Consider the following 13,481-nt stretch of genomic DNA (forward strand, 5'->3'; position numbering starts at 1 on the left):
TTATCCTTTCCTAGAATGCTGACGCCAGCGATTGTTTAAAAATGTTTCTTCTCATTTGCAACCCTTACCTTTATACAGGCATCTACTGAAAAGCTGCTCATTGAATAATGAACAGTTTTTTCATCCACATTAGGATTAAAAAATCAACTAGTGAACTGGGGCAACCATATTTATTTGTAATTTTATCAGCATTTGAATTCAGCTCTCCAGACAGAGGCTGAAAAAAAAAAATCATCCCTCCACAACAGTGAGAGAGAAAGAAAACTAACTGAAGTATAAAATGCAGCACAATTACCCGAAATCTGAATCTGGACCATCTGGAGTCATGTGTTCTGGGTCTGTGCCATTTTCTAAAATAGGAGGCGTTTTCCTGTGTTCCATTGTTAAGCCGTTGACTGATTTACTTGAACTCTGTAATGATGGCCAGGCATCTTTGTTATTACTGTTGGGTCTGGAAAGAGGTGAAAGTAAAAGAGAGTTCAAGTTATAGAGAAAATCTTAAAAATGAAACATTGGGGAAATTATTCCGCATTCCTTAAATGGTGCTGAGGAACAGGGAAATCTTTTAACTCAAACTGTAGTGTCTGCATGTAACACTACAGAAGTAAAAGTGGTGAGTGGCTGCATCAGGTAAAGTAGTTACATTTGTATTTGTGTATATGTAATGGTCAAGGCAAATCTGGCCATCAAAATCTAGAATCCTCAAAGACTTCACATTGTCTGTTTTTTATTATTTTTTTTAGTATGGTTCATCTTGCATCTGATAAACTGTATGCCTACATTCTCAATATGACTTTTCCCTGGGCTGGCTTCATACTTCTAAAACGTATTAGTTATTGTAAACCTGAGCTATCCAACCTTCCTCTTAGTCCCTTCCCATCTTTTAATTCCAACACTTTTACCAATATAAGCACATCTAAATGAATTAAGCTCCTCTGGAATGGAAAAGGAATTAACAGTTTGAATAAAATTGATAACATCATCTTTAGTTATTTAGATGATTTCTATAGCAATACATGAACTTCCATTCATATTAAAAGAAGCATGATTATAGCTTTTTTCTTCTGTTAGTTGATCCAAATTTTTTCCTTGTTATTTTTATAAAGTGCTATCTGTATGAAAAAATAAAAGATTTCAGAACCTTATATTGCATGTTACATATGTGTACAGGTAGTCTTCGATGTACAACAGTTCATTTAGTGACTGTTGAAAGTTACAACGGCACTGAAAAAAGTAACTTAGGACTTTTTTCACACTTACAATCACTGCAGCATCCCCATAGTCATGTGATCAAAATTCAAACACTTGGAAACTGACTCATATTTATGATGGCTGCAGTGTCCCGGAGTCATGTGACCTTTTGGGACCTTCTGACAAGCAAAATCAATGGGGAAGCCAGATTCACTTAACAACCGTGTTACTAACTTAACAACTGCAGTGATTCACTTAACAGCTGTGGCAAGAAAGATCTTAAAATGGAGCAAAACTCATTTAACAAATATTTCACTTAGCAACATAAATTTTGGGCTCAACTGTGATCGTAAATCAAGGACTACCTGTATATGCTCCAGCATTAATTTTTTGTAATGTAGAAAGTTCTGGGTTCTCAAGCATTGTTTAAAAGAAATCAATATGAATTGATTTTAAAACTATATAAGCTATTAACAAAAAACACTTTTGACTTCCGGTTTGCCGACGCGGCCGCCACAGATGTTTGGAAGGCGAGCTCTGTCTTCCATGTCCGATTTCACACTGCTGGGGGACCCTGGAAAGGGTCGAAAGTCGCCCTGTAGGGGCGACCAGTGAGGAGGGGATCCCCGTTTGATCGCGGGAGAGTGGTAGTCCTTCCGCTCGATCCGGGGGCAGCCCTCCAAACTGGTGGACGAAAGAGCAGCCATAGAAATATGGCTCGTCAGCCAAAGTCAAATTTACCACCAGGCAACTATAAAGCAGCGCGGATAAGACTGGGTGAGATCTACCTCTCTTAAATCCTAACTATTTTTTTTACCTGCATAAGCTGCTCAAAGTACTTTTCCCCTGACTATCCAGGGGAGTTTAAAACGTTGCAAGAATAACTTGATTCTAATTGGATTTTTATCTTTTTAAAAATTTGTGGACTAAAAGATTTTTTATTCTTACTGAAGATCTGGGTTTTTACTTACAAAAAAGAAGTAAATCTGAAAAGACTATAAAAATTTTGGACTTAAAAGAAAACTCTAAATGGTATGGGCGACATCTTGTGGCTAAACCTGATATTACAACTTGTTATTGCTTAAAAGAGACTTGGTTTGTAGCCCAGACTATAGATAAGACTTTTGTAACCTTGACAGATATCAGCTGCGAGAAGCCCAGCTGTGTTCTATATTCAGTGATAAAAAATTGTTTTTCATTCTCTGATTATAAAGCTTTTAACTTAGCACACTACTAAGAAAACATGGATGAAGAGCATGAACAGATTTTCTTTATGTTGAAAGCAATTTATGAAATTATTTTTATAGCTACTGATGAAATAAGAAGTTACAGAAAAGAACAAAATGTCAGCCTAGATATACAAACCCAAACTTTGATCACAACTAAAAAATCAACTACACAGAATATAATAGAAGTGGAACAATTAAATACTATAACAGAAGATTCAATGATCAACAAACACAGTTAATGGAAAACCCAGAAAAGGGACTGACAACATGGAAAAGGGAAAAGACTTTTTATATAAACCAGAAGAAACCTGAGGATCAAGAAGAAGAACAGACTGAAGAGAAGATAAACAGTTCAGGACAACTACATCGAGATGGAAAAACAGAGAGATGATTTGTTAATCCTTTCAAAAAAAATGGCGACCAGATGGCTTTTTCTACTTCAAACAACATACATAACAACACAGGGAGATTTATTTGATGACTTAAAAGCACGGACATGGAAGATGAGTTGGCAAAGAAAGCAAGCTAGAATAAGACTGAAGAAAATTGGGGTTTTGACTCATTAGTGAGAATTAAAATAGAACATACCCAAATAGATAAGATGTGTATTTTGAATACTATATTTTGTCATGAGCTGAGATAAAGAAAACTTTGATCATTTAAAACTTAGAAGTATAAATACTAACAGTTAAATTTGAATATTGATTTGCTTATAAAGGTTAAATGTAAAAGTAATTAAGATATATATAAGCTAAAAATCTATTGATGAATATAAATAAGTTTTTACTTAGCTGTTATAATAAAAACAATTAGCTTAAATATGAGATAGTAGATATTAAGAGAAAAAGAGAGGAAGTATTAAATGTTGAAATAAGAGAAATTTTGGTTATTAAATTTAAGATATTTGGAAATTAACAGAAAATAGGAACATTATACTTATTATCAATTAGTTGATGTAAAATGGTGAGAAATAGAATATATTCAAATAAATAAGATGTGTATCCTGAACATTAGATCTTGTGATGAATTGTGATAAAGGGAACTGGGGTTACTTAAAACTTGGAAATTATAATTATTAAATATTAAATTTAAATATTAAAGGGAAACTAAAATTGGGAAAAACTACTGTAATTATGACATTGATTGTCTATAAAGATTGAATGTTAAAATAACTAGGAAATGTATAAACAAAAAAATATTGATAAATGTAAGAAAGTTATTTTTATTTAATCGATATAATAAGAATTGTATTAGTTTAAATATGAGACAGTAAATACTAAGGGGAAAAGAGAGGAAATATTTAATGTAATAGTTTGAGATCTGTACTAAAGATACTTGTATGTTATTGAATTATCAATTAACTTAGCCGCCATGTTGCTTTTTAAATATTTAAATGTAAAACTAGAAAATCAATAAAATTTTATTTTAAAAAAAAACAACCACCCCCCCCCCACTTTTACAGTTTTCCATTTTTGGGATCTATTTGCTGTATTTCTTCATTGGTGCCTTCATCCTCTCCAGCAATGGAAAAAGGTAAAAAACGGCACAACTGCTTCAATTCCATTTTTCAAATGGAGAATGACAATCTTCCAAATAATCAGTTATCCTAAACTCTGCTCAAAAGTGCAATGTTCAGAATAAATTGATATCTAAAAATCTGTTTTTGATTAATGTATTTATAATCACTACTGCTGCAAAGTTTTAATAAAACATGTTTCCTAAAACTATCTTAAACAGAAAGTAGCAATCTGACATTTCCTACAAAAGAAGAACATGCAATTTCTGTAGTGGCTTTTCCACAATATATATACATGTGTCATAAAATCTTAATGAAATATTATTTGGCACAAGTTACATTGATATTTTGAGAAGAGGCCCATCTCTGCCTGCCTCTTAATACCACTTCTTTTAGAAACAAAGATAAATAAGTTAAAGAACTAAACTCAGTCCCTTTTTAAAAAATGCTACCAAGAACAGCTTACAAGACTCTACATTCCCTTTCATGCTGCTTCCTTTCTTTTAAAGTATGATAATGAAGACTTAAATGCTATTAGGATAGCATAGAAAATTTAGGCAATCAATAAGCTGAGAGAGTCTATCTTTCGATCAAATAAACATATCACAAATGCTAATTTGATGTCAATCAATTCCACACAAAATCATTTTGCAAGAATGATTACGAAGCTTTAGATTCCTGCTTTGTTGAGACAAGCCATGTCAGAATTTCTCATGATTTCAGAATCCAATGCTATTATTTCTCCTTTTCATTTTGTGAGAAAATTTAATTTGAACCTTGCAAGATGTTTCCTTCAATATATATTTCTCTCTTGAAACAGATATTAAATAGAGTATAACTAGATAGAACATGATCCAAACAAGATACTAAAATGAAAAAGATCAATCTGATCGTCCTGTTCACTTGAAATCGATCACTTGGATTAAGAAGAAAAGTCTACACCACTGGTATCAAACTCATGTCATATGACGTGTCATGACATATCGTGACTTTTTTTTTGCATTGGCGGAGCTGGGGTGGGCGAGGCCTCCAAATGATGCAACCGGCGTGAGGGCTGGCAGTTTGTGTTGTGGCTCCGTCTTGTGAGCCCCTCTTATCAGAGGAAGAAGGCTCCGAACATGAAGGAGAGGAGATGGCTAGGCCTCCCTCTCCAGGACCCTCCTGTTTGGCAATGCCTCAGGTGTCTCCCGACAGAGAAGAGATTGACCAGGAGCCGGGTGGTTCTGAGATTGGCCAGGAGCCAGGTGTTTCTGAGATTGGCCAGGAGCCAGGTGTGTCGGATAATGAGGAAGATAAGTTGTGGCTGGATCCACGCCAACGTAGGAGCGACAAGCGTGCGCAGCAGAAAAAGAGACGTGCCAGAGATTAAGCTGAGTCACTGGACCACACCCCACAGGCTATAAAAGGGTGGTGGTGGCCATTTGGACCTCTGTGACGGACAAAAGCTGAATCTCTGGAAAAGTAATTTGCTGTGGCTTTAAACTGTGTGTATTGTTTTTGTTTCTGTGTGTTTGGAGTAAAAGGTCTTGGCAGGCAGCTACGGAGCTGCTGCCAAGTTTCTTATCTGTGAAGTGGTGTCTGGAGAAGTCTTTAACCCTTGGCTGGCTGTTTGGGTGTGTGGGTCGGAACGGGGACGGAACAGTTTGACACCCCTGGTCTACACTGTATTTATTACAAATTTTGCTAATACATTTTTAACTTTGCAAATATTTCATCAACTTTCCTAAATGCCTTTAATTATTTCTCAAGATAATGCTGATAACCTGAATCAACACTGGACAAAATGACACAGAAATATAAGACCCTGCTATCTGAAAGTTAATTTGAAAAGTATTTTTTACTAAGCCATTTAAAAAAAAGAACTTATTCTTGATCACCAACCATTTGTTCTAATCATCAACTACTGGTATTTATTGTACCAACTCTATCCAATTATTATACTATTAATTATTTTGCTTTCTCTTAGACTATTAATTAAAAAATGTATTTAACAAATGTTTTAACACAGTACTTTCTAAACATAAAATTCCTCATTTTCAAATAATAACAGTGTATCCACAAATTAAGATAATCAGTGAAACTTTTAACTTGAGAAAACTACCCTAAAAAGAAAGACACACAAACTGTTAAATAGCAGGACTATGTAAGCCACTTGACGGATAGTTTGCAAAACAACCAAAACATTACAGATAGTCCTCGAGTTACAAATGTAATGGAGCCTGCCCATTCCATTTGTAACTCGAGAAATCATGGGAGTGAATCTTGTACCTTGAATCTCATACCTTGAATGTGCTGCTCTTAGTGCTGCTTGTTAAGTGCATATGAGGTATCTCAGTCTGGGGAAGGCTATTGGGGGCCTAGTGATGGAACAGGCCCCCAAGGCCTCACTAAGATACCTCATGCTTTCCCCTCCCTTCCTTCCATGCCGGACTCACTTACCTTGCAAAGATCTGTTTCTTCTCTGCCATGGCTTCTGCCTTTGAGGGAGAGGAAAATCAACGGAAGCTCCTGGGTGCCATAATATCATGTGGGTTCAGGCACCCATCCTCTTTTGCAGAGAATGGGTGCCTGAACTCTCATGAGAACATGGACCCCAGAAACTTTCATTTTTGGGGTCAAAAGTGTTTGCAGTGCCTGTCTCCTGCTTTCCACCAACTCCTTTCCTCCACCTCCAGAATACTTTTCAACTGGATGGAGACCTTGTGGAGACTGGAAGCTTCGTCTGCCTGCAAATGGGGCACTTGGGAACAGAGCGAAATGCTCTGTTTCCAAATGCCCCATTTGCAGCCATACAGTCTCCCCAAGGTCTCTGTCCAGGTAAAAAGTGTTTGAGCACCTATGGGGCGCTTTGAAACAGAGCATTTTAAAGCACCCCATAGGCGCTCAAACACTTTTTACCCAGATGGAGACCTTGGGGAGACTGGAAGCTCCATCTGCCTGCAAATGGGGCACTTGGAAATGGAGGGTTTCGCTTTGTTTCAAATCACCCCATTTGCAGGCAGAAAAAAAAGCTGACAGTCTCCCCAAAGTCTCCGTCTGGATGAAAAGTGTTCCGGCGGTGACTGAAAGGAGTTGGGGGAGAGTAGGAGACAGGCACCCCAAACACTTTTCACCCTATAAATGAAAGTTTCTGGTGTCCGCAATCTCGCGAGAGTTCAGGCATCCATTCTCTGCAAAAGAGGATGGGTGCCTGAACTCGCACGATATTAAGGCACCCAGGAGCTTCCATCAACTCTCCTCTCCCTCAAAGTCAAAGAAACAGAACAGAGAGGATTTTTGCAAGATAAGTGAATCAGGCGCGGCAGAATGGGAGTGGGAAGCAGTTGTGGGGAGGGGGAGGGGGAATAGGTGAATGTTGCAGAGCCTCTGCAGTCATTCATAAAGGCGAACAACTGCTGTGGTGCTGCAACATTCGTAAATTTGGGACTTGCTTGTAAACACTAGGGGGCGCTTATCGCATAACTTCAAACGAGCACTAAATGAACGCTCGTAACTCGGGGATTACCTGTACTTTAAACTTGCTTCCTGAAGTATTCCATCTACTTGAAGGCTCAGTACAATCACTTTGAAGGCATTCTGATGTCATCTGAACTTGTATGTGCATGTAGAAAAGACACTTGACTAGGACTGAGACCAAAGAAAAGTGCTGATAGCAGCTGATACTATTGAAACAACATTGGTTGGGGAATTATCCGTAACTGTATATGCTGAGAATTTCAAATAATGAACATCTGAATGCACTTCCTCTCAAGTACTATAATCTAAAAATCACCAACATACTGTAGCTGAAGTACATAGGAGCACAATTCAAATAAAGTACCAAATGTCAGAAAATTTACATGAAGATTTATTTTATTTTTCAAGGGCTCTGTGAAAACGTTACCTCCTTCTACATCTGACCGATTTCTTCAGTTTGCATTACCAAATTGAAGACCAGGTCTACTTCATAATAATAGTTTATAAAACATTTATTCAGAACATCAGTCAAAACTGAAATGAATTCAGATTATACCCCCAAAACCTATCAGCATGATGACTGTGACATTCTATGTAAATGTATATATGCCTAACAGAAAGGCAATTTTCTGTTAAAAAAATTAAATTTAATAAACATATGTACATGTATTTGAAAATATTCCATACATCTATATAAAAGACAGAACTAACACACAAAGAATAATTTGCCATCTATATTGATTTAAGAAGTCATGCAATAAAACTGATCAAGAAGAAAAGAAGTTTTCATGGAAAACAAGAAAACTCTGGTAGAGAACCTGTACTTACACATCATACCTCTGTAGAGAAGCCACTTTGTTTTTGTTCTTGTCAACTACACTTGTGGACAACTGGAGAAAGTTGGGGTTTAATTTGTATAGCTCTTGGAGTAACTTCTGTTCATATTCTTGATGCTTGCCAGCCTGAAGTGAAAGAGAAGTCAGAAGTAAAAAAAAAACTGATCAATTAAAGCATATACTTTATTCCATTACATACTAGTATCTCCACAAAATAATACTGCACAATACAAAGTCATTTTAAAAGTTCCCAAATCAATATCTATATTGGATAAGATAGTACAAGAGTGCCAAATCATTACAAATCATTGTCAGAAATGGAAAATGTGGTTTATTATACAAATAGTCCTTGTTTAATAAGCACAATTGAGACTTGACAATTTGGTCATTAATTGAAGCATTCTCTAAGTGAAACCGTAACTAACTTATGATCTTATTTCTCCTTTCCTTTCCTACACCACAAAACCATTGTATCTCTTATCTGATTCTGATATTATTCAGTTACTGATTTGTTTCTAACTGCCATTCCTGATTTGATCAGTTTTATGCTAGCAAAAAGCACTCATATACTATTTAATTTTGACAGTGAAGTTATTGAAGTATTGTAGAGATTTTGCCTTTTAGGATCAACTAACAACAGCAAAGAGATTAGTAGTAAAAAATGGAACAAGGAGGGGACAGTATTTTTATGCCATCACACAATTATATTTTAGTATTATTGTCCACAATCTCACAATTTCAGGCCTCTCATGCAAAAGTATATATTAACATTCTCATTCAACTTATTGATATTTTCAGCTAGGACTTCTACATTTCAGAAGATTTGATTATCTATTTTATTTATTGCTCTACAGGAGCAGTGCTTTGGATTCATTTCCAAAAAGTTATTTTGAGATTATGCTGGAACTGCAAATGTAAACCTGCTTATAACTTTTTAAAGCAGCTATATTATGTTGTGAGCATTGTACTTGTAGCTTTTAGTGCTTTATAGTGCTTAATAGCTCATTTTATAATTGTGCTTTATAGCTCGTTCTTTCTTAATTTTGACTCCAGGAAATCTCAAATATAGCAATTATGATTGGGGGGGGGAGAGGAGCCCTGTTTTGCCATATGGGATCAATCTTTGAAGAGTGGCTTAGGACAAAAGCATTAACCCTCAAAATACCTACCTGCATTTCTTCTTTTGTAAAACTGGCTGCTTCATCTCCTAATTCATGTAGATACATACAGTCTGGCTTTGGACACTGCATGTTCTTCAGAAAATAACTGCAGTACTTTGTGGTTCCTAAAGATGCCTGATGAAAAATGTAGTATGTCAAAAATCTTCAAAGATAACAAACAATATACTGCAGAAGTAGATCTGCCTCCATACAGAAAGAAGGAAATGTCGTATCTGTTATTTTTTGTTGAATAAATAAATGCAAAGTCAATTCCTAAGGATTCAATTATATCACCATTAATTTCTTTAATGTTAAATATTGATATGCCTATATATGTTAAAGAAGAAAAAACACTTTACATGGGCTATACTTACTTTTTCACAGGACTGTATACAGGTAGTCCTTATTACTCCTTCATTCAGCAACCATTCAAACTTATGGTGGTGCTGAAAAGATTTATGAATGTTCTTCGATTTTACAACCATAACATTCTGCAGTAACACGATCACCATTTGTGACATTCACAACAGACTTCCAACAAATAAAGTCAATGGGAAAGCTGGCAGTAAGTTACAAGTCATGGCCAAGTGATCTCATGCTTAACAAGGATGGGTGGTTTGCTTAGTGATCAAAGTAGAACTGATGTAAGTCGAGTGTAGTCACATGTTTCCTTTAATAGCCAGATTGCTTAGTGAGTTGCTGGTCCCAATAGAGGTTGTTAAATGAGGACTACCTCTACTGAGCTTACCAAGTATGCATGTTATTCTGAAGAATTTATTTATTTATTCAACTTCTATAGCCCAACTCAACCAAGAGACTCTGGGCAGCTGTCTCATTGAGTTCAATGGCTGTTACTCCCAGATAAGTATGAAAAGATTTTTTGGTTCCTGTCAATCATTAATCCTACAATAAATAGTCTATTGCAATTTAAGCTGAGGTGGTATAAAAGTACATTCATCTCATCCCCAGTTCTCCAGTAAGTATCCACAGTTAGACAGGAAATGAGAAGGATGAACAAAAGTCATTGTATCTAGAATGAGGATTCTGGAAAAATCTGTGCCTCAATAAGGCAAAAGCAATGTAAATACCGTACTTTCTTTTCCTTGCCTGAGTCTTTAGACAACTGGTTCACAGTATTTTCAACTAGATATATGCATTTTCCGCCCATTAGTTTTGCCTTCAGTGCCTGTCTATCTGCCAAATATAAGAGAACCCTCCCTTTGTCTTTCCGTTGGATAAATCTGATAAATTCTTATACAAATGTAAATGCTAAAGTTATAAAATATTTGTTAACATTACCTTAAGTGTTCTTCCATCTACTACCACATTATTAACACATTGTATAGCTCTGAGGGCATCTTCTGACCGGATGTATGTTACATATGCACTTGCACTTGGACCCTAGGTTTTTTAAAAAATTTACAAGTCAGATCCTTAAGTACTTAAAATTTTATGAAGCTGAAAGCCAAATGTAAAACTTAAGTAAAAGTTAATTTATAAAAATAAGTCTAGATAAAGCTTTCCAAATTACTATTATTTACTTTAAAATTAGTAATATTTGGGACTGCAATATATGATTAATATATAATTAAAGTCAATGTAAAAATAAACCTTATTAACAAAGTTATTTTTACATGGAAAAAATCATCTCAGGTACTGGCAAGAAACATCTTAAAAGCTATTTCTGCTTCATTACACAAATAAAAGAATATTTTAAAATGTGACAAAATTGCAAATCTTAAAATTAATTTGTTTCAAAACCATTGCACACATGGGTAAATGTATTTCAACAGACCAAATCATCTAAAAATCATAAAAACTGTTTTATGGAAAAACAGTAATTTGTTAAAATTCATCTTTAACCTTATGACTAAAGAGATATTTGAACTAGTAAATTCTATGATTAGTGTGCTACTATTTCTACCTAACTTTTTATATAATTTGGTAGGACGGTCAGGAAAATGCCAATACCATAATTATCCAAAATCTCCATTATGCAGTTGGATCTACTTGTTTTCTTAGGATTCTATTTGTTCCTTTAGCATTTAAAATCAATTGTTTGAAGTAATTCAATTGTGCAGCACTTTCAGTTCAATGGTAAATACGTATACTATAGCACATATCGGCACTCACATAGCATTTAGCAGCAACTTCTTAAAGTTGCTGATTTTTGAAGGCTGTACAGTCCTACCAAGTAATCTGAATATTAATATGGAATAAGCATTCCTTTCTTCAATATATTATTCTCTAGATGAGAGGAAAATTAAAAACAATTACTTTATTAGATTATACTATTAATGACTAAATTGACTAAACAAGGCTGATTGTTCACAGACTTCACACATTTCAGTATGGAATATGAATATATGTATTGATACCAAATGTTAATTCATTAACTGAGTCAAAATAAGTAGAATTCTGTAACTATTCTTATGCAATGCCCATAATTTAAGAATCCTCTTAAATCATGCTGTAGTAATCTAGTTTGTGTATTTGACTGAAATTTAGTTATTACATCACTAAATAAAATATTAACAATGGTATACCAACACATAACTCTTTACATTCCACAGAAATATTGAATTTGCTTCTTTTCCCCAGAGGTACAGAACAATGTCTTACCTGTGAGCCTGCATATGATGTGCTATTATTGATGACAACTTTGTGTATTTTACCAAATTTTCCAAAATATTCTGGCCTTTTCAAAACCTGTATTGAATAATGTAAAAAAATAAATTTTATAATTGCAAGTTACCATTGTTTAAGATATATTTGAACTATTTGCATTGGCTTTGAAAAACATCTTTTAAATTTAGCTTTCAGGAAAAATAAAATGATGTTAAGTATCAGACAACTCAACCTATAAAAACAATACATGACTACTGTGTTAAATACTTCTGAAAAGTCCAGAATAATAATCGTATTTGGTAACCTTAACATAGTTAAGACACAATGCAAAATTTCAGAATATATTATCAAAAGCTCAAGTCTTAATAAATAAAATCTTGATCACATGGAGTAATATTGTTCATAACTTCCCATAATTTCACTAAAAGATCAGTTCATACATAGAAAGTAATCATGTATTCCATCCATTTTAAGCCACTTTTACCTTTAAAAAAAGAATACACTAGAAAAGTGAAAGGTGCACTGCTAGAAACAGCTTACCTCTGGATCTGCTAGACGCTGGGATAAACCTACTACAAAAACAAGATTCTTCTGTACAACCCGTACACTGGCCAGATGCTTACGATTCTCTGATATCTTCTGTTTTCTCTCATTTTGTTTCTGCTTCTTTTCATTTTTTATCCTCTGCAGCTCTTCTTGGGAGAGTGGTTTATATACTGCTGGATCTTCTGGATATGGCTTTAAAAAAAGGAATAAGAAATAACGCTGGAACTGACACTGCCTAAAGAGCTACAAAGAATGGAAAATCTTGCTGAGTGAAACCAACTTTGGAAAAAGTTCCCTGATATTCAATAATAATAATATATAATAATATCTCCTCCTCATTTTCAGGAATCCTTGTTTTATTACAATCTACTATTCAGCAGGGATGATAGGGATCATATCTGTACTTTCTGGTGATGATGTGTATTTCTCTCAGTGAATAATTCCTACATTACATTTCTGTGCAGAACCAGTGCTTGTTACAGTGGATATTTTGCAAATTATTCAAAAAAATTATTCAAATAAGCTAAAACAGATAATCTAATTTCTAATTTTTGTCAGGTATCTCTGTTAAACTTTGCTACTGTCCTTTATAAGATGTCCAATTTTTGCCACTGCAGAATTTAAGAAGAGACAGATAAGGACATACAAGCTGGCATTATTCTCACTGCTGAAATTTGAAGCATTTACCCAAGATACATATATTACAAAATCTAGTTTAAAAATACTACCTTAACTAGTGCTATAACATTCATTTTTGAACCTAGTACCAAAAATTAGATTTGTTTAAAATATACTGATGAGTAAGAGATAACACTAACATGATATACTAGCTGCTAAGTTATTATTTTAATATATGAGAGAATGAACTGAGAAGGCATTTCACAGGAAGATCTGCCATAAAGGCATTTCACAGGAAGAT

General features: G+C 34.7%; 1 protein-coding gene across 2 annotated transcripts in view; it reads right to left on the minus strand.

Moving 5' to 3' along the window:
- Positions 1 to 291: 291 nt before the first annotated feature.
- Positions 292 to 13,481, minus strand: part of LOC107291876 (CCR4-NOT transcription complex subunit 4-like) — an 18,528-nt gene continuing 5,338 nt past the window's right edge. Inside the window, exons 2-7 of one of the 2 annotated variants that reach the window (XM_015820915.2) lie at positions 12,557 to 12,754; positions 12,011 to 12,097; positions 10,688 to 10,789; positions 9,398 to 9,523; positions 8,221 to 8,354; positions 292 to 451 (exon numbers count right to left, since the gene is read on the minus strand). In XM_015820915.2, the coding sequence (XP_015676401.1) occupies positions 292 to 451; positions 8,221 to 8,354; positions 9,398 to 9,523; positions 10,688 to 10,789; positions 12,011 to 12,097; positions 12,557 to 12,754 (807 nt within the window). The remainder of the gene's footprint in view (positions 452 to 8,220; positions 8,355 to 9,397; positions 9,524 to 10,687; positions 10,790 to 12,010; positions 12,098 to 12,556; positions 12,755 to 13,481) is intronic. The other variant, XM_015820916.1, reaches the window with a different exon arrangement.

This window comes from Protobothrops mucrosquamatus, unplaced genomic scaffold, assembly GCF_001527695.2.
Source record: "Protobothrops mucrosquamatus isolate PMUCROS unplaced genomic scaffold, P.Mucros_1.0 scaffold1212, whole genome shotgun sequence".
NCBI lineage: Eukaryota > Metazoa > Chordata > Lepidosauria > Squamata > Viperidae > Protobothrops > Protobothrops mucrosquamatus.